General features: G+C 51.7%; 1 protein-coding gene and 1 long non-coding RNA gene across 5 annotated transcripts; one reads left to right on the forward strand and one right to left on the reverse strand.

Annotated features, from left to right (window-relative positions):
- Window positions 1-533: 533 nt before the first annotated feature.
- LOC113605645 (uncharacterized) lies at window positions 534-1,961 on the reverse strand. Its single transcript, XR_003427289.1, has 2 exons — window positions 1,535-1,961; window positions 534-960 (listed from the first exon to the last, which is right to left on the reverse strand). It is a non-coding gene; the product is annotated as an uncharacterized LOC113605645 (long non-coding RNA).
- Window positions 1,962-3,952: 1,991 nt separating this feature from the next.
- On the forward strand, window positions 3,953-27,620 carry RNASET2 (ribonuclease T2). 4 transcript variants are annotated; one of them, XM_027081409.1, is made up of 10 exons: window positions 4,004-4,096; window positions 4,188-4,294; window positions 8,661-8,721; window positions 11,941-11,996; window positions 13,286-13,343; window positions 16,731-16,804; window positions 20,869-20,982; window positions 24,591-24,633; window positions 26,028-26,099; window positions 26,938-27,620. In XM_027081409.1, the coding sequence occupies exons 3-10, from the start codon at window positions 8,689-8,691 to the stop codon at window positions 27,127-27,129; spliced, it is 642 nt and encodes a 213-aa protein (XP_026937210.1). In that variant the 5' UTR covers window positions 4,004-4,096; window positions 4,188-4,294; window positions 8,661-8,688; the 3' UTR covers window positions 27,130-27,620. The 4 variants fall into 4 exon arrangements, with proteins under 4 accessions (XP_026937203.1, XP_026937210.1, XP_026937195.1 ...); XM_027081394.1 differs by lacking the exons at window positions 4,004-4,096; window positions 4,188-4,294 and adding exons at window positions 5,279-5,390; window positions 5,553-5,720; XM_027081399.1 differs by lacking the exons at window positions 4,004-4,096; window positions 4,188-4,294 and adding exons at window positions 5,293-5,419; window positions 5,553-5,720.

The following is a 27,620-nucleotide window of genomic DNA, read 5'->3' on the forward strand; positions in this document are numbered from 1 at the left end:
TTATTGAGATATAATTGACACACAGCGCTGAATACAGTTGAGGCGCACAGAATAATGATTTGACTTTTGTACATCCTGAAATGATGACCACTGTAAGTCTGGTGAACGTCCATCATCCATATAGACACAAAATTAAAGAAATAGAAAAAAATTCTTTTTCTTGTGATGAGAACTCTTAGGCCTACTCTCTCAACAACTTTCATATATAACATGCAGCAGTGCTCATCACATTGATCGTCCTGTACATGACATCCCTAGTACTTACTTATAACTGGAAGTTTGTCCCTTTTGACAGCCTTCCTCTAAATCCCCCCCTCCTCCTCTGCTTAGTTTTTTTTTAAGATAAGTAATTTTTTTTTTTTTTTTTTTTGGTACGCGGGCCTCTCATTGTCGTGGCCTCTCCCGTTGCGGAGCACAGGCTCCGGACGCACAGGCTCAGCGGCCATGGCTCACAGGCCCAGCCGCTCCGCGGCATGTGGGATCCTCCCGGACCGGGGCACGAACCCGCATCCCCTGCATCGGCAGGCGGACTCTCAACCACTGTGCCACCAGGGAAGCCCAAGATAAGTAATTTTTAAAAACATCCAAGTAAACAGTCTCTTCTAATATCCATGTAGGAACGTGTGTGGGATGTGTGCACAGGTGCATACGTGTGTGTCAGTGAGCTTAATTTTTTCTTTCTTTTTTCAGGAAGTGATACATTCTTTTATTTCACATTTAGAATATTATGCTGTTTGGCTTGTCGTAGTCTTATTCTCGCTTCCAAAACATTTCTTCCCTATAGTTCCAACTATTAAAGTGAATCTTCAAGAAAAACGACACCATGAAAATCACTTGGCTGATCTTTTTCTGTTCCTCTCTTGTTCCTGTTTTGTCATAACCACAGCTCAGAGTAAAGCAGCTCCGCAGAACAGCTCCCTCGGCAGCCGGGCTGGCACGGCAAGGCCACACGTATTGGTCCTATGAGAGTCGGAGAAAGGTCAGAGGGAAAACACCCAGAAAGTGTCCCAACGTTCTCAATATATAAATAATTTAGAATGCAAAGGAGTTTTTAAGGAAAGAGTCCCCAAAGTGTGACAAAGCTACTTAAAGCTTCAGAACCTAAAAAGATGCCGCAGAGACTGGAGACATTCTCTCCTGTTATGGCTTTTCACACACAAGGTCTAAAACCAACGCCCACCGGCACCAGGCTCAGGGCTAAGGCAGAATCGCCGAGACCCCCAGGAGCCCCTTGAGGTCCTTCCCTCCCAGGTGAGGGTCCACAGGCTCTGTCATAAGAAACAAAGCAGCACTGGGCTCCTAATACGTGCCAAGCGCAGTGGGCTCGGACTAAGCCGCTAACGACACTTTTTTGACCATCATGACAGGTCCTCAGAGCGCGTTGCTTTCCTATTTTACAAATGAGGAAGTCGAGGCTTCTTGAAGCCAGTTAGCTTACCAAGGTCACACAAGTCATAAGTGGAGAGTCTGAACTCACCCCCAGACAGGCCCGTTCCCAACCGCTGGAGATACCTGACCCAGAGCCCCCGTTCACCTGAGCCTCCCCTGGCCTGGACGGGGCGGCAAGACTGGACGACGCCAGTGAAGGTGAGCGGGACCCCAGCTGGCAGGCCCCTCCTGTGGCTCCTGCGGGTCACGCGGCCCCCAGCTCCGGGCTCTGCTCCCTGAGAGCCAATGCAGACATCAGCGCGGAATGCACTGTTGGAAAACTTTGCTCTGACGTTCAGCACAGGTGCCTGCTCTGCAGCTGAGCGCTCAGTGTTTTATCAGTTCGCATCTGACAAGTCCCCCACCAGCGGGTGCTGCGCGCCCACCCGGGGCTTTTCAGCCAAATCTGTGCTGTGGTTCCTGTTACTCTGCCCACTGGGCATCTCTTGCGAGGTGGGGGGGAAGCAGGGGCACACCCCCGGCCAGCACAGACGAGCAACCTGCGCCCACCTCCCACCCTCCGCTTGCCCACTTGGCTTTCCAAGGCCTTCTTTCCGCCTCATTGATGGTGGACCATGTTACTTTTCCCAGCTATTGGCTGACGTTCCGCATACGCTCTCAACATTTGCTCTGTGACTACAATGCCCTCCCCTGCGGGAGGTGTACACTTCCTTCCTCGTTGTCACCAGGCTTGGCCATGTGACATGTTCTGGCCAAAAGAATTTGAATAGAAGACCAGATGTCAGATGCTGAGGGATCGGAGCCCGGGGGTGGTTCTGCCACCGCTGGGCCGTTGGAAAGGCAGGTACCAGCTCCAGCTGTTCCTTCAGCCTGGGTCCCAGAGTGAAAATAACCTGACCCACCACCAGTATGGAACACGGGCAAAGATTGACCTTTGTTGGTGTAGTTAGTGAAGCCCTGAGATTTGGGAGGTGTTTGCTGTCGCAGTATAACCTGCAGTGTTTCCTGAGTTGGGAACAGGAAAGCAAAGGGAGTTAAACCAGTAAGAAGTTGTGTAATAAAGGTTCCTGAGAGTCTGAGGCATCAGCATTGGTTTAAGGCCGATCTGGTCATTGAAATGGCTGTTGCCATCTCGTCCCCTGCCTCCTGTGGACATGCTTCTTCACAAGCTAACTCTATCTCTTAAACAGCATGATGTCCCTGTGACAGCTCGCCAGCTTCCAGAGCCCCAGTTTGGCCTGGACCCCGGCTGCCCCTCCCACCTTCTTCTTTTTTTTTTTACATTTTTTTTGTATTGAAGTCTAGTGGATTGACAAGGTTGCGTCAATTTCTGCTGCACAGCAGTGACTCAGCCATACATATACATACATTCTTTTTTTATATTCTTTTCCATTATGCTTTATCATAGGATATTGAATACAGTTCCCTGTGCTATACCTTCTTTCTTATACGTTTATTGGACTCTCCCCCTGCTCTGTTTAGGGTCTAGCTAAGTGGACAGTATTGAACAAGATGACATCCCAGGTCCAGATCCAGGTTTGGGGGTTGAAAACTTGTACAATTTGGAGGTCCCTCACTGAGAACCGGAACAAAAACCCATGAATACAAAATGAGGGACAGGGCCTTGGAGGCCCATGCCAGTGAGGGGCCTGAGCTGAACCCTCATCAGCTTCACGGTCAATGCACCTCGGGGGGTGGGGTGAGGAAGGGGTGGAGAGGATGAACACAGAGATAACAGGAAACTCAAAGGCGATGAAGAGAGCCCTGCTGAAAATAAACAAGGTGATGCAGTGGGAAGTAGCCAGTGGTGACGATCCTGAATGTTACTTGAGCCTGTGATCCTGAACCACAGCGAAGGTTAAAAAGTCCCTCTGCCCTTTGTGTTCCAGAAAACAGCTCACTGCAAGGACTCAGATACGACTGCAAGATGCCCCTGTTTACCTGGGACAAGGCCAGACACGGACCCTCCGAATTCCCATTCCTCAACGCACTTCAGTCCCCAGTGGTCATTCGGAACATGACGCTCAGTAACCAACCTTCCGTTCAGCTTCTCTCCTTCTTCCAGGCCTAGACCTTTGGTCCAGCCTCACCCAGAGCCAGCAGGAGCCCCTCCTGAGCACACGCAGGCCAGCAGGAGCCCCTCCTGACGTCCTCTCCTAGGAAGCCACCCTCCCAGCCCATCTCCCACCCCCGGTTCTTTCTAGCTGTGTTTACCCCTCTCTGTAAAGAAAGCCCTTTTCGCCTAACCCTTGAGAAGCTCGCAGACCTTCAAGCCAGAGCTTTCTGCTGTCGCTAGAGTCCCCTCGCCCTGCAGTATCCTCGAGAATAAAATCTTTTCTAAGTCAGGTTCTGTTTTTATTTGGCTGTGGTTAGGAAAGCCCTCCCCATGGAGGAGTGATTTACACAGATGGACAATGGTTCAAGGGAGAACTAGGTTTACGGGAGGTGATTTTGTTTTAAGAAATGGATATTTTTAGCCTGAAAGAAAAGAGAGGGAAGAGGACAGAATTGTGGGGTGTGCCTAGGTTGTTTAGAGGAAGTGGTTAAAGGAGCCTGAAAGAGGCAAGCAGTTGGAGAAATGGGGAAGGCAAGAAAGGCACAACGCTGCATAAGACCACGGAGGAGCTCATGCATTCCTTCCACAGGCGCTATTTTACTGAGCACCTACTACTTGCCATCCATCGTGCCAGGCAGTGGGGACTCGGTGGTGAGTAAACTAGATATGAGTGTTGACTTGCAGTCTACAGGGAAAGACAGAAGTGAATGGAATAATCACACACATATTTCATTTCAAACAGTGGTGTGTACTATGTGGGTGAGTAACAAGGCAGAGGGCACATTGCCCGTGCACTTGGACAGTCCTGGATGGCAGAGGAACCTGAGGAAGGCATATTTTACTCAAAAGGTAAATATGAATGGGCATTAACTAGGGTAGCATGTGGGGATGGGGATGGTGTGAGGGGAGCATCTTAGCAGAGACAGTGGCTGAGGAATGACAAGGCCAGCGTTTGTGGGGTGGAGTCCACTACCGCCTGCTCTCCCCCGCCCATGGAACTGAGCATCGCTTTGATGGATCTGCACTTCCCTGGCTCTTAGACCCAGGACATTCCCTGTGTGGTTGGAGGAGGGAGCCGGCACAGGCTTGATTTGCAGTTGCCCGTTGCTCCTGGGGGCAGGCTCAGCCCCGACGGTCCTGCAGCTCTAAGTCTGTGAAGTGCTGCACACAGCGGGGCCCATGTGAATGGAGCAGAGACCAAGGGAATCGCGTGGGGTCACGGTAGGGGGGCCCTCTGCAGTCTTGGAGCTGGTCAGACATGATTGCCCGGGGATCGACGGCTGCCCCTAACACCCCTGTGGTGGGGAGGACATGGCACACGCGCCTCTCTGCCTGCTGGGTCCCGAGGGTCGCACCTCCTTGAAGACAGCATGGCCCCAAGGGAGCAGCCTCCTCCCCGCACTTTTCTGCGGCCCCAAGCCGCTGTCTCCACACACTGTCCCACTCCTTGACGGGCTGGCCACTTGGCCCTGACCGCACCGGCTCCCGGGCAGCTCAACGCCGGGAGGAGGGGCCGCGGCACCGAGGACATCAGAGAAGGTGGCTTTAAAGTCGACTTCACGGGTCCGGGCCAAAGGCGGTCGGGAACTAGACCGAAGGGGAAGCCGCGTCAAAGAGGCGAAGGGGCAGAAGGACTGACCTGGGCCGGGGGCTTGTCCTCTCGATGGGGTCGTGCCCTCCCGATGGGGGCGGTCCTCCACAAGGGGCGTGTCCTCCAGAAGGGGCGTGGCGTCGGGGCCTCACGTGGCGTGTTCGCCAGCCGGGCGCGCGTCCGTCGCACAGGGGCGTGGCGTTGGGGCGCCCTGGGCGAGTCCGAGGCTGTGGGCTGGGCCCGGGCTGGGGGCGTGACGTCAGGCGCCCGGGGCGGAAACAAGCAGGGCTCGGCTTGGGCCGCGGGGTCCGGGCGACGGTCTCGGCGAGGGTCGCGGTGCGCCTGGAGGTCCCGGTGAGGTGGCGGGGCCCCTGGGGCTCCCGGTGGTCGGCGGGCGGGGTTCCGGCGCCTCTCGGGGGCCCGCCGCGTCCTCGGCCGTGGGCTGGGGTTGGCCGCGCTGTTCGGTGGCCGCCGGCCCGGTGCACGGTCGGCTTAAGGAAATCTGCCCCTTTTTAGGGAAGCGCAGGGCCTGGCGCTGGACAAGGCCTCGCGCCCTCGGAAGGCCGCGCCTTGGTACCCCTGCGGGGTCCTCCGCCGGGTTCGGCCGATGAAGCCCGCGGCCCGCCTGGGCGCCCTGTGCCTGGCGCTGTGCTGCCTGGGCGGCGCGCGCGGGCTCTGGAGGAGGTGAGCTGCGGAGGGGCGCGGGGGGGCGGGAGGGCCTGCAGGGGGACACGGGTGCCCGGAGCCACCGAGCGTCTCCCGGAGGCCTGGCGCGCACGCTTTCCGTCCAGGGTCCGGTATCCTGGTGAGGTGGTCGTGGTTCCTCTTTCCAGGTTTCTTTCTCTCGCCCTTCCTCCGCTCCCTCTCTTTCCCTCTTTCCATCCTTTCTGTTGCAGCTGACAGTGTAAGGGGTAAACAGGCTGTCTGGGAGAGGAGTCTCATTTTACTAATGTAGTGGAGACCGAGATTTGAGAACCAGATTTTAATTTTCTTCTGTTTTGTTTGGGTAATGCTTCAGTTAACAGAAGGATTTCATACTTACTTCGCAGGCCTGGGAAAAGGTCAGTTTTCTTTTTTTAAAAAATTGGCGTATAGCTGCTTTACAACGTTGCGTTGGTTTCTGCTGTACGACGAAGAAGTGAATCAGCTGTATGTATACACACATTCCCTCCCTCTTGGACCTCCCTCCCACCCCACCCCCCATCCCACCCATCTAGGTCAGCGCAGAACATTGAGTAGAGTTCCCTGTGCTATACAGCAGGTTCTCATTAGTTATCTGTTTTATACATAGTAGTGTATATATGTTAATGCCAGTCCCCCAATTCATCCCACCCTCTTCTTTCCCCCCTTGGTGTCCATACGTTTGTTCTTTGCATCTGTGTCTCTATTTCTCCTTTGCAAATAGCTTCATCTGTACCATTTTTCTAGATTCCACATATATGCATTAATATACAGTATTTGTTTTTCTCTTTCTGACTTACTTCACTCTGTATGAGTCTCTAGATCCATCCACATCTCTACAAATGACCCAACTGCGTTCCTTTTTATGGCTGAGTAATATTCCATTGTATATATGTACCACATCTTCTTTATCCATTTGTTTGTTGATGGACATTTAGGTTGCTTCCATGTCCTGGCTATTGTAAATAATGCTGCAGTGAACATCGGGGTGTGTGTGTCTTTTTGAATTAATGGTTTTCTCAGGGTATATGCCCAGTAGTGGGATTGCTGGATCATATGGTAGTTCTACTTTTAGTTTTTTAAGAGCAGTTCATACTGTTCTCCATAGTGGCTGTGTGGAGAAAAGGGAACCCTCTTGCACTCTTGGTGGGAGTGTACATTGTTTTTCTTTTTTAGTGAACCGCCGTTGCTGTTTTATCACTTTAAAAAGTACCATTAAATTTCAGTTTTCCCAGGAAGTGTATTTTCTGAAAAAGAGCTCCATTAATTAACTAATTGTTGCTGTCAAGTTTTGCTGTCAAGTTAAGAGTGTATCATCGGAGACGTAGTGCGGTGCACGGGTTGAGTATGAACTGCTGGCTCATATCCAGCTGTAGGACCTTGGAGCTCTCCATCAAGGTCGTTCATCCTAAAGCCGAGAGAGTAACAGCACCTGCCTCCTAGCCTTGGTGCCAGGAGACATCAGTTAAAGTACAGAATGTGCTTAGAACCATGCCTGCCCGATAGTAATCAGTACATGTCAGCGAAGACGTTAGGCTGTGGTACGTGTAGTATGTGGTCACCTCCAGCTGATTCTCGCGATTCATGCCACAGATACAATTGGCGAGAACGTGCGGGTGATTCAGACCCTGAGGGCCTCACGGGTCAGCGGGTGTTTTCCCAGGTCCTCTTTCTCTGCTTAGTGGGCCTTTCTCTTTACAGCACAGTCAGCATCTCTGCTGCCTTGGGAGGATGTTTCTCTCTGGGTCGTAGGTGGTTATTGTGTGACAGACGTTGTGAGTCTTGGTAGTTTTATTGTAAACTGCATCCTGCTGGTCTAGTTTTCCCGGCCTCTGCCTGACCTTGCGGCCTCAGTTTCCACCTATGTGAAATAAGGTTTTCGCACCCAGAAAAACAAAAAAACAAAAAAACCCTCTTCTAATGCTTCTCCCAGCTCTAATGCTCATGCTGCAGTTCTCTTTTCTCTTGTACTGAGCACTTGCTCATTAGTTCAGACTGAAAAAAGTTTAGAAATATCGTGAATTCTCTACTTATTCAGCAGTACTCAACTATTTACAAAACTAATGTGTAACAACTTAATACTGTTTTGCTGTTGAGTCTTTGCTTCTAAAAATGCATTAATCCTGAATTACGTGTCTGCTCGAGTTGTATCCCCTGTTGCTGCTGCTGTTTTCCGTCTGTACAGCGAGTATTTTCACAAGCCGGCCTTTCTGCCTCTGTCTCTGTGTGTGCTAAGCCTTGCACACCTGGTGGGAGGGAGGGTCCCCGTGTGAATGCTACTCCACGACCCCTCATGGAGTCTCAGGGAGGGACGGGTGGGTTTCACGGGGACGTGGGAAGGAGCCCCTAGGATCAGACGTCACCCATCCTGCAGAGAACGAGTAAAGCTTCCCGGTGGGTGGGGTGGTGACAGCAGCCTCGCGTGCCACCCTAGTGCTGTTCTGTGGCCGTGAGCTACGAAAACCATTCTGTTTTCAGGCTTCTGGGTCTCACAAATGCTGCCGAGGGGTAAGGGGTCTGTGTCTGCACCGCGTGAACACCTGAGGGGAAGGGCGCCTTCTGGTTCATTCCCTCCCTGCCGCTCTCTGCTCCCCTTCAGCGGGGGCCCTCCCGGCTGCCTGATCCAGAACCTCCACCCTCTCCCCACCTGGCAGGCCTGCCGTCCTCCTTAGTCACAGCCCTTGGCCCTCGGCGCTGTGCATCCCGTGCATCCTCAGTCGGCACAGCCGTCGTCCCCCTCGCTGGCAGGTGGCAGGTGCGCTGCGGGACAGTAGGGACCCGGTCCCCCAGCCGTGTCAGGGCCGCGTGCGCAGCGGCAGCGCCGGGCCTGCGGCGGGCGCCCCGTGTTCCCCGAATGAACGCTGGAGTGAATGGATGGATGAATTGACCTTTCTGTACCTTTTTAAAAAGCTCCTGAAAAATACGTCCCTTGTCTTTTAACAGTGACAGCCATGAGTGGCATAAACTAATTATGGTTCACCACTGGCCTGCGACAGTGTGCAAGGTGAGTTCTGCCTTGACCGGCCCCTCTGACCAGTGACTCCCCGTGCCCACCCCCCCCAGGTGAAGAGGAGGTTGCCCAGCAGGTTTTCTCACCGAGCGCCTCTTGCTGACCGAACCTCCCGGCCTGTCCTGCCTCACGAGGCGACGCCTTCCCGGCCGGAGACCATCCCTCGGGGAGGGCCTTGTATAAGGTTCTGGGGGCGGTGACACAGGCCCACAGATGGCGGGGGCTGGCTCAGGCATCACGAATGTATCCTCCCAATTCTGGGGGTCAGAAGTCTGAAACCAAGGTGCGGCAGAGGCCCCTTCTGGAAGTTTCGAGGGAGAAGTGCTCCAGGCTTCTGCCTGGCTTGTGGCGGTGCCGGCGCTCCTTGGCTTGTAGGCACAGCCTCTGCCCCGCCTCCGCGCCGTGGTCTCCATCCGTGTGTCTGTTTCTTTTTTTATTTTTCCATTCCTTTTTTTTAAAATTAATTAATTAATTTATTTATGGCTGTGTTGGCTCCTCGTTTCTGTGCGAGGGCTTTCTCTAGTTGTGGCAAGCGGGGGCCACTCACTATCGCGGCCTCTCTTGTTGTGGAGCACGGGCTCCAGACACACAGGCTCAGTAGTTGTGGCTCACGGGCCTAGTAGCTCCGTGGCATGTGGGATCTTCCCAGACCAGGGCCCGAACCTGTGTCCCCTGCGTTGGCAGGCAGATTCTCAACCACTGCGCCACCAGGGAAGCCCCTGTGTGTCTGTTTCTTATAGGAACCCCAGGGATTTCACTGAGGGCCTACCCTCTTCCAGTCTGACCTCCTCTTAACTTGATGACACCTGCAGAGACCCTGTTCCAGATAAAGTCACCTTCAGAAGGGCCTGGGATTAGGACTTCAGCATGCCCTCTGGGGACAGGCCTTGACCTGTCCCCTCCGTCCACTATCGCAAATCTCGTTAAAATGTCTCCGCCGGAGCCTTGCCGGCCTCCTTTGCTCCGCTCGGCACAGGTGGCGCCTTCCCTCCTTCAGGGTGGCCTCCGTCTGGCCCTGCCTCGCCTGGTGCCCTTGTCCTTGTAGAGCGTGTTGCAGAGGCTCTGTCCCGAGAGCAGCCAGCTGGCGCTCCTCCTGCTGCCTGCGGGCCGTGCCCACCCCCCGTCCATCTTGGGGGCAGTTGTCGCGCCGATCCTGGTATTGGTGCCACGACTCTAAAGTCGTTTCATCATATTGCTCAGCTGGCCCTAATTTTTTTGACAGTGTTTCTGAAATTTTGACTTGAAAATTCTCAATTTTGAGGCCTTTTCTTAAGTGCTGGGAGGCGGAGACATGTGTAAATGGCAAAGCCTCACCACCTTAGCGTTAGCTACCACCCGCCCATCACACGGCCGCCACATCTTTCTTGTGGTGAGAACATTGAGGTCTGCTCTCTTTGTAGCATTCAAGTGCGTGAAACAGCATTATTCGCTGTGATCACCATGCTGTTCGTTAGATCCCCAGGCTTGTTCATCTTATAACTGGAGGTTTGTACACTCTGAGGAGCATCTCTCTCCCCGTTTCCCCAGCCCCGCCGCTGGCAGCCACCACGCTGCCCCTGGAAACTCATTTCTAACAGGGGATCTCTTACTGTATTAGACTGCTCTGGTTTTAGTTTCCCAAACCTTACAACTTCCTGTGTCTTTCTCCCTCTGGTGCTGGTTCTTTGCTCCAGGGTGGGGAGGACAGTTGGCGGTGGGCAGAATGGAGTTGCCTGTAAGCTGTTTTCAGTTTTGTTGGGAATCTGGCTCTCACTCCTACGTAGTGAGGACGCATGGGAGCCGTGGGTTCCTTCAGGAAGGACCTGTGTGGAGCTCCTACCCTGGGTAACGCTGGGAGATTTGCCTTCAGGGCCTGGGATGAAACTTGTGGGTGTTCCCGTGTGCTGAGTAAACATGCATGGAAGTGCATTCCTGCCTTGAGGCTTCAGAAATGAGATGAAAAAAATCAATTACTAGCAAAATATCATTCTTAGGGGATTCATTTCGATCCAGGGCGGCCATGACAAGGGTCCTGCTATCCCAGTCAAGTGTCATCCCGGGGACAGGGCCGTCTCTGGGCTCCTGCCCCTGTGAGCGACGTACGCGTCACAGGTGCAGGGACAGGTCTGTCCTCAGTGCTCAGCACGGCCCCTAACGAATGCTTGCTGACGTGGGAAAGGAAGCGGCACCTTGACCTCAGTTCCCCCCGTAGAGGCTCATCTGAGACGCTGGGTGTAGAGCTGAGGTGGAAGATCCCCGCTGGGGCCTGTCTGCCCGTCCCCAGCCTCGCACTGTGGGAAAGGGCCCGCCTGCTTTGCGTGTGGTTTCCTTGGGGATGAGATGAAGTCCACGACCTCTCGCTCTGATCCCACACTTTGTCCTCCCGCCCTCTGCCCCCTTGTTCTGTAGCCTCACATCAGACATTTCAGGCACCTAAACCAGGCCTGCCCTCATTTCCAGACCAGCCGTAAAGAGCAGCAGCCTCGCTACATCAAAAAGTGATTCAAACAGGAGGGCCTTGCGCATCAGCAGGTGATTCAAACAAGAGGGCCTTGCGCATCGGCAGGATGTCTCAGCACTCCTCACCAGGCCCGGCATGCACTATTCATTTGCTTATTCACGGCGGGGCTACTGGGCCTGGCTTCTGACCCACTGCCTGATAGCTGAGGTGATTATTGTTTTGGAAAAACCCCATTTTAGCTAAACAATTTGGAGGTCCCTAAAACGCGTTACACTGAGATTTTTATCTCTAGAGTTTATCTTTAATGTTAAGGATATGCTCCTATTCTCACCTTGGCATTTTTCTTGGCTCCAAATTTTCAATACTTATTATTCCACTGTTGTATTTGGGCCTGGTGCCTGAACAAACTTGAGTTTAGCAGGATACCATCAGCCTCTTGTTCTCATTTTTGATTGTATGACAAGAAAATTATTCATGGGTAAATATGAGTGTATCCATCAGATTGACTTAATTTTCAAGCACATAAAAAGAACAAAAGTAGCTATTAAATTCTGTTTTCCAAATCGTTGGTTCACTCATTTCCAATGAAATATCCAGCCGCCCCCCCCCCGCCCGTGGTATTCTCATGAATACTGCTTATGGTAAATTACCACGGAACTTATTTCGTGTTAGTCTTGTATTGGATCTCAGTGATATTTGTCAGAAGAAAGGAAGGTTGTTAAGTGTATTTAACAAACAACAAACCAGTTGTCTTCTCTGTCTTTTCTCCATAGGAAGTTAAGGACCACTGCAAAGACCCCCCAGATTACTGGACCATCCACGGATTATGGCAAGTACTTCATGCGTTTAAAACTTCAGCAGCCTCGGAAGCTGGCTGACCTGGAGATCTAGCTTGAGTCTGATCCTGATGTGTATACTTGTGATTTCTGTTAGGAGTTTACTCAATAGACCAGATCCTTATTGCAAAACATCTTTAGTCTTTCTAACATAACCCGACTTCTGCCGTACTTGAGTTCTGTTTTGATAGAACAGTAACAGTCTAGTTTAAATATGCATTTGAGGATTCTCGGTACATTTTAGATCACTAAATCTTAATTTTCTTATTTCCTTTTGGGGCCAGTAAGTAAATGCATAACAATAAATAAATAAATGTGTGTCTATTACATATATATATGATGTGTATGTATAGTATACGTACTTCACAGACACCCAAATTTATTTTTCTGGTTTTGCCTGCATTTTGTTTAGTTTATTTTTTTGTTGTATGTGCGTATATTTGTGATGTTAAACTACGTGTGCTAATTTGCCCAAAGGGATCGGCCTGGTCCCCCTTCTCCCCGAGAGGAGGGTCATCCTGGCTCGTGCTGGGCTGCTCCTCAGGGACAGGGGTCAGCAGAAAGCAAATTAAACCGGGGCCTGAGGACCTGGCCTCATCCCACCTTTGGGTTTCTGGGATTTTGCTCACGTCCTCGGCTGTCCTTGAGCTGGGGGACGGCACCCAGCGCTGTGGGAGCTGGGCTGGTCTCGGGTGCTGGGCTGGCCTGCCGACCCTGGAGAAAGCAGGTTTGGTCCCTCATGATGTCAGCTGCAGGTGGAGGCTGAGAGTTGACACGTCCAGAATTAGACACGTGAGGACAGCGTCACATGCGCAGGTCGGGAGGGTACACGTGCTCGGTGCTGAAAGAAACATACCAGGCGCTTCTGAGCACGATACATGTGTTGTCCCGTTAATCCTCATCGCCTTTAAGGAGACGGGAACTCATGCTCTTCTCACACTGTGGCTGATGAGGGGACATTTGCAGACTCAGAGCCCGGCTAGAAATCCCCGCCGGGCCGGCTCCGGGGCGCCCCCTACCGGCTTGTTTACTGTGCTTCCTCTGCTAGGAAGTCGGCCGGTTTGCATTGTGCCTGGATGTTTTGAACGACTTTCCACTTTGAAAGAAGCTCCGATAGTGATCGCTTGTGCCCGAGCATGACTCACGTGGCAGAAGGAATTCCCAGTTAGAAGTCACCTCCCTTTCGTTCTCTACAGACCTTAACGCAGGTGTTTTCTCATGCCGTTTGGAACCAGCCCAACCAAGACTAATTTCTCTTTATTTGTTCGATTTTAATTTCAAGGCCCGATAAAAGTGAAGGATGTAACAGATCCTGGCATTTTAATCCAGAGGAGATCAAGGTATTAACTTTTTTTTACTTTCTATTTTATATTGGAGTATAGTTGATGAACTATGTTGTGTTAGTTTCAGGTGTACAGCAAAGTGATTCAGTTATACATACACATGGGTCTACTCTTCTTCAAATTCTTTTCACATTTAGGTTGTTACATAATATTGAGCAGAGTTCCGTGTGCTACGGTTACCCGTTTTAAATAGAGCAGCATGTACGTGTCAATCCCAATCTCCCAATAGATCCATTCCTCCTCTAAGTGTGCCCTCGAAGTCATGCTTCAAGATGTATTCACCAGCATTTACTGATATCTGAAATAGTCCCACAAGTTAAATACGATTTGCATTTAGTTAAATCGTCCTCTGCCCTGGGCCCGAAGCGCCGCAGTGACTGTGTGAGGTGAGCCTGGCCCCAGCCCGCGGCCCGCCATCCCTGCTCCGGGACTCCCGGCCGCTCGGCGTGTGCTCAGGCGTGTGTGCGCGGCCCTGGCTTGCAGAGGCGCCGTGGCCCCCAGGCTGTCCTTGCTGGCTGCGGGCAGGATGGGTTTCTCAGTGGGCCCCGTGAGCAGCGAGGGAGCGGTGGGCCTTTCTAGGACAAAGGCTCGTGGTACAGAGGGACTCCTGGCACTGGGAGAGTTGGTAGCAGACGCTCCTTCCGCACGTGCGCACACGCCTACACGCGCACACGTGCACACGCGTGTGTTCACCTCTGCACAGGGTGCTGACAGCCCCTCGTGTGACTAGTCAGCTGTCGAGGTAACTATACCTGGATTCACAGGGCAGGGCCTGTGCGGCTACTGGGGCCTCCCTGAAAACATGGGGTAGAATTACGGACCCCTTCCAGGACTATGTGGCCCCCAGGAGGACAAGGTAATGAGTTCCAAACCCATCACAGGTTCTAGTCCAGATGGAATTGTTTCCTCCTCTTTCCTTCTCATGAGGACCTTCAGTGCTGTGAGCCTGGAGGCCTGAGAGGCCGGAGCCCCGAAGCCTGGTGAGGTCTCTTTCCTCAGACATACTTTTCTCTTCCCGGACTGATTTCGACTCCCGCTAATGTTCCTGGTTAGAGTCTTGTGATCCTGCAGCGGCATCCAGGTTAATTTACTCGTAACAATGTTCTGCGTGCCTTCAGTGTATCGGGCACCGGGCCAGGGGCTGGGGACACGGGAAGCAGAGCAGGACGAGGTTTCTGGCCACCTTGCCTGCAGCCGGAAGCCAGCACACACATCACAAAGTGACAAGCGGAGTGCCTGGGGGGAGAGTACTTAGAGCTTAGGACGGTGGACCTGGGCCAGGCTCCCCTGAGGAGGTGATAGAGGGCTGGAATCCGACTTAACCAGGAGATGGGAGAGGAAGGCTGGGGCAGGAGCATGTGCAAAGGCCCCGGGGTAGGACGGAGCTTTTGAGAAACTGGGGGGAAGCCAGTGTGGCTGGGGGGTGAGCCGTGGGCCGGGGCAGTGTTGAGGGCCAGGTCCTACAGAGCCTGTGTACTGGTTAAGGGTCGTTTGTCTGCGTGAAGACCCAGAGGGAAGTCGTTGGAAGCATTCAAGCTGGAGAGTGAAGGAAGCCAGTGTGGCTTTTCTGTGGTTGCCCCGGCTGCCTGCCTGTTAAGTGAGGAGGCTCTGCAGGGTCCCTGCCAGAGGCCAGGAGCCTGGAATAGACGGAGGCTGTGGGGATGGAGGGGGAGGAAGCACAGGCAGAACCGACTCCGGGTGGGGGCTTGTCTAACTAGGGGGGTGTCAGCCTCCTTCCCCGGCCCAGGGGACCGCGCCTTGGCACATGGGATCGAGGGTCAGCTGTGGACACATTGAGTTTGAAGTGCCCTGGAAGCATCCAGGTAGGGTCAGTGTGTCAGGAGAGAGGTCTGAGCTGGGGATGAACTTCTGCATCAGCGCAGCTGGCAAGGCGTACGTGTGAGTGCGGATGGGGTAGTGCGGAGCTGGCAGGGACCAGCCTCCAGTAGCCCCGGCGTTTAGAGCAGGAGGGACGAGGGCCATGCAGAGAAGCAGCCAGAGGGGAGCTTCCTGAAGGGAAGGGTTCCTGAAGGGAAGGCGGGGGGCCCTTTGGATGGAGAGCTTGCGGGCCCAGGCCAGGAGGTGATCGGCAGCAGCCCTTTGTTCAGAACAGTGCCGCTTTCCTTGCTTTGTAGCAGAGTGTCCAATCTAGCATCTATCCCAAACAAAAGCAGCCTAGTTTGGGCAATAAATTATATCGTCGCCCTGCTCCCCCGAGGGCTATGGGGGCAGGCGGAGGGTAGGTGGGAATGGAGACAGTCGGGGAGGGCAGCATCCGGGGAGATGTCCGGCCTTGCGGGGTCGGGGGTGGTGTGTGAAATCGGTTCATAGCTGCTGGGTTGATGGGAAGGACCCATCACGGCGGGAGTGGTGGTAGGACTGAGAAGGTGAGGTCATCCTGGGACTGGTTACACACCTTTTTTTAATGGAAACTTTTCTGGCCTTGTGGGTGTGTGGGAATTGGAAAGTAAACTTGAACGCTGTTCAGTTTAGGGTGACTGACCAGTGTAGGGCTAAGACTGCCCAGCCCAGACAAGCTCTTCTCTAGGGAGAGCGAGAACTTGTATTTTGTGTTTGATTTCATTAGTAGACACTATTTTTTTAGAGCAGTTTTAGAAACCTAAAACGGAAAATTTAAGTGGAGAGGACAGAGTTCCCATACACTTCCCCCCATGCCCCTACCCTGTACAGCGTTCCCCAGTCCAAACGTCTGCGTTAGTGAGGTACACGTGTTACAAGTGATGAGCCCGTGTTAATACTTTATTACCAACTAAAGTTTATAGTTTACGTTAGGTTCACTCTTCGTGTTGTGTGGTTTTTATGGGTTTGGACAAACGTGTAATGACATGTATCCACCATTATGATATCACACACAGTAGTTTCACTGCCCTAAAAATCCCCTGTGCTCAGCCTGTTCATCCCTCCCCAACCTCAACCCCTGGCAGCCCCTGACTTTCACTGTCTCCATTGTTTTGCCTTTTCTAGAACGTCATGTAGTTGGAATCATACGGTAGGTAGCCTTTTCAGGTTGGCTTCTCTACCTCAGTGATACGTACTAAGGTTCCTCCATGTGTTTTCATGGCTTGATAGCTAATTTTTAGTGCTGAATAATATTCCATTATCTGGATGGACACAATTTGTTTATCCATTCACCTGTCAGAGCTTGTATTTTCAAATACACTTTCATGCTTACCCAGATTTCACGTTTAGATGTGTCTTAAGAAACACTTCATGCCAAATAAGCCCAGACTCACCTGACTCACCTGAGTGGTACTAATCCGCAGAGCTCAGTTCCGTTTACGTATTAGCTTCTCAGGTTTGCCTCTAGGTTGTGGGTTGTTAGGTCCTACCTCGGTTTATTGTCATTGCTGTCACTCTGCACAGGACCTTTTGTCAGACATGAGGATGTACTGGCCCGACCTGCTGCATTCGTCTCCTAACCGCAGCCTCCATTTGTGGTGAGTCTGAGTTCTGGGGGCCGTCACGTGCCTGAAGCACGGGTGTGAGCTTCGGGGCTGTTCCGGATGCAACTACGGGAGCACAGGTAACGTAGAACCTGTCTCCCAAGGCTCAGAAGCGGGAGTGGCCTTGCATCTGCTGTGCCATTTGTGGAGCTGGTCTTCAACGGATAAAAAAATGAGGGCAGGTAGAATTTACTTTGTAAACGTGCTTTTTAATCTGTTAGATCGTTCATGACTTCGTTTTAAAAACTTCCTCTACTGAGGCTTAATATAGCCAAATACTTGCATGTCTAAGATGCCAGCGCTCCAAATCAGACAGGAGAGAGTGTGCCTCAGAGAAGTGGTGCTGTTTTCCTGAAATTGATAAGAAAAAAGACGTCCTCACAAGACAATGACCTCTCTCTTGTGACTCAGGGCAGAGAGAAGGTGAGGTCTTCACGGAGGCTGAGCCCCGTCCGTCCCAGTGTCCTCAGTTCAGTGGGAGCTGAGCCGAGGAGAAACGTGCTCTGTTTAATTCAACAGACCTTTTTAAATGGTTGCTTTTGGAGAAGATAAAGTTGTATTTACATTGCGTTAACCAAGATAATTCTTCATTTTCTCCCTCACTGCAGGGCGGCAATTTATAATTCACGTGACAATGAGTCAGATTTTGGCCCAAGTGATTAATTTAACTTTGAAATATTTTTGTGTAGACGCTTCAGGAAGAGTTAAATTTGGAGAAAAGCTTTTTGAAACAAAATGGAGTGACAGTGACGTCTGGCCCCCTGGTTCACTGGTGTTCGGTTTGAGTTCACTCGAGGGTGTGTGGCAGGGAGAGGTGTTTTAGGACGCGCGGGTCTGGGTCTGGAGGCTGCCGTGCCCCCTGCACGGGAAGAGAGAAGCCCCCCTGAAAGTTCGGGAGACGAGTGGTCCAGGTCTCCAGTGCTGGCTCTGTGCGGCCTGTGTTCTAGAAAGCGGTTTCAAAGTAGATTATGGCCTTGATGAGTTGAATGTGAAAAACAATAGAAAAAATTTCAGATAGCACTTCACAGTATACTTCAGAGCAGAGTCTTTGGTGACTAAGTGAGCAAAAGAGAATATTTCCAGTTGTTAGGATGTTCCGTGATAGAGTCAATCAGATTTTTGTCAAGTGACTTAAAAATCCATCACTAAACGTACACAAAGATGGCCTCCCGTGAGCTGAGTCCTTCAAGATTTGATCCAATGGTGTGGGCAGAATACACATTCAACTTTGTGTTCTAACAAAGGCAAAATGATTTACCTTTTCAGGATAAATTACACACTTAAAAACTGTTGTTCTAAATGGAAAAGGTAATATTGCACTCGGGTGAATATTTATGCCTTTGGACGTGGACTCGGCCCCCGTGGCCCTGCCAGTACCGGCTCCCTGGTTATTGCACTTGGGTAGCTGTGGCCCAGGTTGCCTTGGTGTGCAGGTGATAAAGCGTCCATGGAGGCACCCCGGCCTCTCCTGTCCTTAAGGGGCAGGCTCACGTCCGAAAACTTCTCTCTTCAATCTCAATTAAGACTCATATATGCGAAGGAGAGGGTCTTGGTATCTCTTGGTGCTCAAGGTAGTTCCCTAAGATTAAATCTATTAACACTATCAGCCATTCTGAAAAATACTACGTGCGCGACCCTCTGCAAAGGAGGATTTTTGTTGGTTTTTTGATTCTTGTAAGAAAAAGAGCGAGAGTTTGGTCATTCCTGGCTGGTGATGCAGCCTCACTGTGGATGGTGTCCCTGGGCCTCAGCAGGAATCGTTGCCTCTCATCCCCGAGACAGGCCAGGCCAAGCCGTGGTGGAGGGTGACGTGACATCACTCAAGTGCCTGCTGGGGGTGAGAGGGCCACAGCATAGTCGCGTCTCATTGGTGACAGACAATTTCGTGTTAAATGGAGAGTGTCCGATTTCAAAAGATGTGTGATTCGATGTTTTGAACGATAGTAATATCAGGACTTTAGCATCCTCTTATCTCTAACGTCTATTGAGTTAACCTTGCTCCAGGGAGACTTCCCTGGTGGCGCAGTGGTTAAGAATCTGCCTGCTAATGCAGGGGACACGGGTTCGAGCCGTGGTCCGGGAAGATCCCACATGCCGTGGAGCACCTAAGCCCATGAGCCACAACTACTGAGCCTGTGGGCCACAACTACTGAGCCCGTGTGCCTAGAGCCCGTGCTCTGCAACAAGAGAAGCCACCGCAGTGAGAAGCCTGCGCACCGCAGCAAAGAGTAGCCCCCGCTCGCCACAACTAGAGAAAGCCCACGCTCAGCAACAAAGACCCAACACAGCCAAAAATAAATAAACTAAAATTAATTAATTAAAAAAAACTTGCTCTAAGGACTTCCCTGGTGGTGCAGTGGTTAAGAATCCGCCTGCCAATGCAGGGGACACACGTTCTGTCCCTGGTCTGGGAAGATCCCACATGCCGTGGAGCAACTAAGCCCATGTGCCACAACTACTGAGCCTGTGCTCTAGAGCCCACGAGCCACAACTGCTGAGCCCGTGAGCCACAACTACTGAAGCCCGTGTGCCTAGAGCCCGTGCTCCACAGCAAGAGAAGCCACTGCAATGAGAAGCCCGCGCACAGCAGCGAAGACCCAACGCAGCCAAAAATAAATAAATAAAATTTAAAAACAACTTGCTCCAAGAATAACAGCAGTGGACATCTTGACTGTTACTGCAGGCTAGGAATGTTTGGGCGTGTGTGACGTGCTCTGTGGGCTTCAGCCCCTCACTTCTCCAACAGCCCCTGCAGGGCGTTCTAGAATTGCTGCCCCTGTCCTACAGAAAGTGAGGCACCCATAATTCAGTTACATGTTCAGCTAGCTGGAAAGAGTCTCCTTTTTCTACTTCATAGAATTTAGAAAGTGATCAAATACATCACCCTGGAAGCTATTCTAGATGAAGAAAGTTAATTACTTATCTACTTTTATTTTTCCTCATGGCTTTCTTAGGTCTGAGAGACTTGTAACTTACAGCCATTGCAGTCACTTAGAATTGGCACTCTGGGTGGTGTTATCAAAGAATTAGTGCACATTTAGCTTGTATTTCTGGGAGACTGCACGTGGCGCCTTTTGAATGCTTGCATGAACATTTTTTGTGAACTCCTCATGAATTAATCACTGACAAAGCTGAGGAAAGCTGGTGCCGTTTTGTTTTTCCATGCTAACCATGGTTAACATCTGAACTGGCAAATTGTCAGTCATTCTAAAGTGGGTAGAAAGTACGTTCAGCAATTGATCGGATGGCAGCGCAAGGCAGTGGGAAGGGCCCTGAGCCTGGGGTCGGGTGCAGGTCAGGGGCTACCTGGCCGGGTGGCAGGTAAGCCAGGTTCCTAGCCAGCCCCTCTGAGCCTCGGTTTCCCCGTTTCTAAACCAGCAGTAATGTTTTCACTTTGCAGAGTTGTGAGAATCAAATGAAGACTGGGAAGACATTTTGTAGCACTTTAATCGTTGATAAGATGTGAGGAGTTACGATCAATAGCAGTGCTTTTCTTGAATACAGGCTGCTTGTTTGCAGACACTGGGCTGGGCTGTTGCTTCAGAACAGGTGTCTGTGTAGATGGACGTCTGCGCCGTAAGCAAGTGCGGAACTGGCCCCAGGCAGTGTTGGTGATCAGTGAACCTGCCTTTTCTGTGCCAGTGGCTGTTCAGCCGCTCCTGTGAAATCCCCTGGCTGGCAAGCCGTGGCTTTCCGGGAGGACGCCCAGTGCCGTGTGATTCTGTGGGTGCCTGAACCATGGTGTTCTCTTTTTTCTCAGCTTGGGTTTGTTGTTAATTGTCGAAGCGAACCGGAGCAGCTGAGCAGAGGAACGCCTGGAGAGCAGTGATGAGTGCTCGTGGAGCTTGTGCTGGGTTCAGGGGTCTCGGTCCTGAGCGGGGGTGGGGGGCTTTGAGCAGCTGCCCGTGTTGAGGTGAGGAACTTTACCCCTCCTGCTTTGTGGAGGCAGCAGCGTGTCTGCCCGGGAATGCCCTGCACAGAGAGGAGCCCGTGCAGACGGTTTACTGGGAGGTAGTTTCATTACTTTTTAACCAATTTTTTTAAAAACATCCTTCCAGGAAGCATGAGTGGGAGAAGCACGGGACCTGCGCCGCCCAGCTGGAAGCTCTCAATTCCCAGAAGAAATACTTCGGCAAAAGCCTGGATCTGTCTAAGGAGCTTGCCCTGAACAGGTGGGTGACTTGGTCCTGTAGCCTCGCCTTCCTCGCCCCACTCTCCCAAGTCACCCCAATCCCGGAGCAGCGTCCCTGCCTCCGCTGCCGGGGACCCGGGGAAGCGTCCAGTGGGGTCGGCCCTGAGAAACAGCCACTCCTCCCCTGAGCCTTTCCAGATGCCTGGGGGCCCCGGCCACTCAGAGCAGGCTGAGAGCCTCGGGGGGCTCATCAGATGTACTTGAACCTGAGGCGGGCAAGACCGACGGGGGCACGCCTCTTAGCTGTGGATCCTGATAGAAGCGTGTTGCATTATCAAGACCCGCACGCCCGGAATCCTTAGGTCTTTGCTCTGGTGCCCCGCGACAAGCAGGAGGGGGTTCGGGGTGAGGTCCTTGAACCACTAGCGACGATCAGGCCCCGGGTGAGCTCTGGGGACTCGGAAACCCAGCGAGGGCCCTGCTGAGAGCCAGGCTCGACCCAGGGAGCTGGGGCAGGCCGGCCCACCATATAGGCAGCATTTCTTCCTCTCCTTCATCTTGGTGCTCAGAACAAACCGGGAACTAGTGTAGAAGCCATGGCGGGGAGGTGACACAGCTCACTAGGGCCGAGCAGAGCGTGCCCAAGTCCTGTGGAGAACCTTTGCGTCTCCTTGAGACGAGGACACCCCCATCGGTTCCTTGCACCTGCCCCGACGCCCCAGCGTTGGGGGCTCCACGGGACGTGTCCCCGTCCCACACCCCGCCCCGCTCACTGTGATCAGAGCGGAGTGACGGCTGGGATCTGGATGGGAAGGATCTCAGGCCGAGGCGGGAGGGGAGCGCCCTTGGGGAGACGGGGAACCACAAGGCACACCCGAAGTCAGGCGCTCAGCGCCCCGGCTCCTGATGGGGGCCAGTCGTGCAGTCGTGTAGCTCCTCCCTCCTTGGGTCTGCTCACTGCTGTGAGGTGCTGGGGGCCGCCCGCGGAGCCCGAGGTCACCTCCAGCTCTGGATCTGCAGGGCTGAGCGCCCGCGCTAAGGATGTGATGGAAATGGCAGCCTCGTACACGTCCTGGGTGTCCTGCACGGGCTTCGTGCTGGAAGCAGAAGAGCAGGCGCTGTGAACACATTTCCCCACTGCAGAGGTCCCGGGGAGAGGCAGCCCAGGGCGTGTCGGGCAGCGCCCAGCGCACGAGAGCCACGGGTGCTTCCCACCCACCAGCCCCTGAGGGAAGGAAGGTGCCCTCTGTTTCCCACTACGGACCTCACGGTCCCAATTCATGAGCAGCGTGAGTCCCACTGCACGACAAAATGAATCAGCCCTACACACAGGTATCCCCTCCCTTTGGGACTTCCCTCCCATTTAGGTCACCACAGTGCATCGGGTGAGTTCCCTGTGCTATACAGCGTGTTCCCATCAGTTTCTATTTTATACAGAGTATCAGTAGTGTATATGTGTCAATCCCAGTCTCCCACTTCCTCCCACCCCACCCCTTTCCCCTTGGTGTCCATACATTTGTTCTCTACGTCTCTGTCTCTATTTCTGCTTTGCAGCTAAGATCACCTGTACCATTTTTCTAGATTCCACATATATATGCGTTATTACACGACATTTGTTTTTCTCTTTCTGACTTACTTCACTCTGTATGACACTCTCTAGGTCCATCCATGTCTCTACAAATGACCTAGTTTCATTCCTTTTTGCAGCCCAGGTTTTACTGAATCAAACAGGAAAAGGGGAATAAACCGACATGCTGACAGTTTTAAAGTCAAATGTCTGAATAATTCGTCCCTTCATCCAGCAGCTATTTATTAAGGACCTCCTGCTTAACGCTTTTTGAATGCCGGTGGCTTTACCTTTATACACACGGGTGCAAAGCTGCTGAATTCTGGAATCACTGGAGTGTGTTCACAGGGGCCCACAGAGTGAAAGGCACTCCTGGGAATACAATGTCTGTTAAAAACTATGTAGAGGGCTTCCCTGGTGGCGCAGTTGTTGAGAGTCTGCCTGCCGATGCAGGGGACACGGGTTCGTGCCCCGGTCCAGGAAGATCCCACATGCCGCGGATCGGCTGGGCCCGTGAGCCATGGCCACTGAGCCTGCGCGTCCGGAGCCTGTGCTCCGCAACGGGAGAGGCCACAACAGTGACAGGCCTGCGTTCTGCAAAACAAACAAACAAACAAACAAACTATATAGAACAACCACAGAGAAATCCTATTCTTTCCCAGTTTCTCCAAGGAAAACCTAAACTCTTAGTACTCATTAAAATTGAGTCAAAACTTAAACATCCCTTCTATTTTTCTCTAATTATAAACCATTACTACAGATTGTATTTTTCTCAAACGTAAGCCTGTCACATTATCATAAAGTAGCAGTTTTAAATTCAATTTATAATATAGAGGTAGCAAACCTGGAAAAATGTGAAATATCTTGAACCGAAGCTCTCAGATTACCCACAGATATGGACCAGGGGATTAACGCCAAACTAATCAACTCGGTAGGAAGAATTGTACTCTATCCTGGTCTAGATACCAGGTTTCCCCAATATTTCTCTCTCTCTTTGCCGTATTTTCTGGATGCCTTAACCCAGGAGGGTTCTAGAGCAGCGTTACCCCAAAGAAATAGAACTCAAGCCACATACGTGGTTTTAAATTTTCTAGTAGCCCAATTAAAAAGAGCAAAAAGAAACATTGGTTTTATAGTGTATTTCGTTTAACCCAATACATCCAAAATATCACTGCAACTTATAATAAATACTTAAAAATCATTGAGAAGTTTTGCATTTGGGGAGCATAAAGTGTTTGAAATCTGGCATTTATCCTACAGTGACAGCACAAGGATGGGCAGTGGGTGTGTGTCTTCAAGGACCTCTTCCCGCTTGTTCTAGGACCACACAGCAAAAATCCATAGGTCACCGATGTGCAGTCTCTAGAGAAACTGTCTCGTTAATGCTTTTGCCAGAAACCATGACTGACGGAGGCAGGGCCCAGCTGGAGTCCTGTTTCCCTCAGGCAGACCCCTGTCTGACGATGTCAGCGCCTGGGGTCCCTGCATCTTCTCCACGTGGTCACAGCTGGGATGATCCAGAGCCGTGATGGGGGATACAGAGCATTTTTGGAATTACTTAACCTGAGAATATTTTTACACCGTACTCTATCATTTAGTAAGTTAACCATATCATACTATGATTAGCATTCACTAGAGCTGGTTAAAACCACGTGCTTTAGGAAGTGATTCCAGGCTGTAGGGGGGATTGAACCTATTTTAAAGATCTGACCAAATGCAAGGTTGTTAGGATAAGGCTAGAATCCCAAATCAATTGCTAAGTATCGTTTAGGACAGGCGTGGCACATGCGTGGTTATGTGATAGCAGCTCCAGTTGGTCGCAGCCATCCGGACCGCTGCCGAGAGGTTCCGGTGCTGGAAGTGGGGCCCAGATCAGACACGCGTGCGCCCAGGGTAAGGGGAGGTCCAGGCGGCCTGAGCACCATTTATGTGCTGCCCTTGTCAACAGATTTGTTGCCCCAGGTAATAGAAAGTACACACTTTCCTTTAAGTGTCTTCATTTTTACTGTGAAATATGGTAAGAACAAGAAAGGAAAATGGACCTTCATTATAGTTATTTTGTTTTTTACTTTAAATTTTAGCATGCTCCAAAAATTGGGGATAACACCGTCTACTTACTACCAGGTAAGTCTTGCTTTCAGCTTAATCAAATGTGTATCCGCTAACTGGGGACACCTGGCCACGTTCAAGTGTCCCATCAGCCTGTGAGCTACACTCAGGTTTTAAAGCGACCCAAACCAGACCCTCTGACCTGACTATTATGTTTCTAAATAGGTTTTATTTAAATCTTGTTTTCCTCTGTGTTTTGAGTGTAAACTAAAGGCTACTTAAACCGATGATTTTGAAGCAGATTGATGATTTCATGGTGAGAAGTGTGTTCCGGGTTCTGAAGACGCAAGTAGAATATGTAGTTGGAAACCACCGTTTTATAATAGTTTGAGGAAGAAAGTGAAAATTTGTTTTTATGATATAACTATGCTTTGTTGCGTGAGAAAACTAGAAGTTTAAGCATGGCAGAGCCTGTTGGCTGGTGGCCTCTACAGAAGGTCATTGTTTCCACCCAGGGTGACCCTCTGTGAGCACAGCTGTGTTTGTGCTCAGCCGGGCCACCCCTGGCATCGGTGGCCGCCAGACCGCAGGCGTGAAGCCTCTGCTCTGTGGCCCTTTGCAGATATAAAAAAGCCTGAAGGTGTGGCTGTAAAAAAGCCCGATACAAGATATATAAAAGCCTGAAAGTCACTGATTTTCGCAATTCTGAGTTTGGTGCCATGGCTGGATGCTGAACCATCATTCTGGTCTCGTGACAGTCGGTGGAGCTAAGTCTGCGCTTGAGTCTTGCTCTTTGTATCTGCTGTTTTCGTCCCTCCCTGGAGAGTAGGGACCAGAGGGAACAGTGCCCTTCAGGAGTGTCAGCTGCCCTTTGTCCATCCTGCCAGGAGGCCGTGAGGCCGTGTGCTTGCCGGCCCCTTGGTTTCATCTGGACTCCCGTTTAAGTACATAAAGGGAATTTTTTACATCCTTGCTCAGAACTTGACATTCAGAGAACTGATTTCGATTCTAGCAAAAGCAACAGTGACAGCACATGTTTTCTGAGCTCCTCTGTACTGGAGACATGAGGTTTGGTGTCTGAAGTAGCGTGATGCACGGCACAGGCAGGGTCCTGACCTCTGATCTCCTAGCAGGAGAGTTTGTGCTTTTAAAAGCACGCGGCCTCTAGGCCCTGGATCAGGACAGCAAGGAGAACGGAGACCCTTGTAGAGCAGCTTGTGTGGATTCCGGTCTGGAGCGGGGAGCCCAGGGGGGCAGCCTCGTCTCCTTCGGGGATGGGGGGGTGGGGCAGTTCATTCACCAGCATCTTCCAGTTCTATCTGTGAGCCAGGGGAGCTCAGGGGGATGACGCTGTTGTCGGTTGTTTGCGTTCGTGAGAGTAGAAACCAGTGTCACTCGTTCTGAGTAAAACGGAACTGTTCATTTTCTCTGTTGAAGTTTCATTTCTAATGCACTTTATCTAATTTCAGATTTCAGATATTAAAGATGCCCTTGTCAGTGTGTACGGAGTCGTGCCCAAAGTCCAGTGTCTTCCAAGACAGGTCAGACGTGTGCTGTTCTGTCATCCTTTCTGTTCCCATCAAGAAGACAGTTCAGTTCTTCTGAGAGCTTTGTCCTCACCGTGAAGTTCCCGGGACAGAGTGGTGTATGTGTGGGTGTGCAAACGGGCCTGTGCTGTGTGTGCGTGGGCGCGCGCGCGCGTGTGTGTGTGGGCGCGTGCATGGGCGCACGCGCGTGCGCGTGTGTGTGTGTGCGCGCGTGCGCACTTTGAAATAATAAACTGTCTGACACCGTGCTAGGATGGGGCTCGTTTCCTGGCAGCTTCCCCCTAACAAGGCTCCCGTCCTGGAGGGGTGGTGCAGTAGGGGCGAGGCAGCGTGGGTATATTTTGCAGGTAAACATTTCTCAGTGTTCGCATTGTTAGTCTTAGACGTTTCAGTTGTAGTTACCTGTCCAACTCATAGATGGATTGTACTTTCTTTTGTCAGCTGATAAAGTCTTAAATTCATTTAGCGATAGGGTGCTGTTTACCTACTTATCAACAAAAAGCTGTGTCTTCTCCTGGGACAGTGATGCAGATGCGGTGCGTCTGGCTGTGTCTGCACGCACCATTACTGATGTGTAAATTTCTAAGATGAAAGTGGGGTCCCTTCCCTCACGCCGCCAGCCTGGCGCAGGGGAGTGGCTGGATGGTGACCCCAGGTGCTGCCTTGGGCCCCAGCCCCACTTCACTGCTGGAGCTAGGCCTGCTCCTGGAACATGGATCCTGGGTCCAGAGCCACCGCTTTTGTTTTTCTTCAAGTTCTAAAACTCGCTGATCATAGAACCGTCATGATGATCCAACCTGAATTCTAAGACGTCTTTTGTTCCTCATTGCAGGGCGACGAGGAGGTGCAGCTCCTTGCGCAGATTGAAGTGTGCTTCTCCAAGGACCTGCAGCTGCAAAACTGCATGGAACCCGGGGAGCCGGTGCCCCGAGGGCCAGAAGCAAGGCCGGCGGCGAGCCTGGGGCTGGAGATCTGCAAGGACGGCGTCCTCTTTTACCCCGCACTCAACAAGACCAATCACTGATGCCCACATTTTGTAAATAGTCTTTATTTTGAAAAGCAAGAGGAATTGACAAACCACTGCTTTTTAAAAAGCAACTCCGAAGTGAAATCTCCTGTTTACAACCTCTTTACCTAAGCCTGTTCTGTTTGTTTTGCTTTGCACTCCGTGTCTGGGAGTTGATTTTCATGGTACATGTAAAGATGGGGTGAACTTTGGGTACGTTGAAAGGGAGGAAAGTTCCCCGCCTCTTGGCTGCTTTGTGACTGCAGTAAAGCTTATGGTTTTCTTTTTCTCTCCTTTATCAATCTCTGTGACAGCCTTGGAAGACAAATCCGGGCAGATGGTACCGATTCAGGAGAACTCTCTCCTGTGTCCCTCTCAGTGAGCTGCCTTCTCGCTCTGAATACTCCTGGGGGGCCGTTGGGACCATCCCTCGAGCAGGAGCCCGGGCCGCCTCGCAGGGGGTGCACAGGAGGGCGTCTCCACTTCCGACCTCAGGGCTGCCGGCTTCT

Source organism: Aethalodelphis obliquidens, unplaced genomic scaffold, assembly GCF_003676395.1.
Source record: "Aethalodelphis obliquidens isolate GAN/ISIS:26980383/991018 unplaced genomic scaffold, ASM367639v1 scaffold3, whole genome shotgun sequence".
NCBI lineage: Eukaryota > Metazoa > Chordata > Mammalia > Artiodactyla > Delphinidae > Aethalodelphis > Aethalodelphis obliquidens.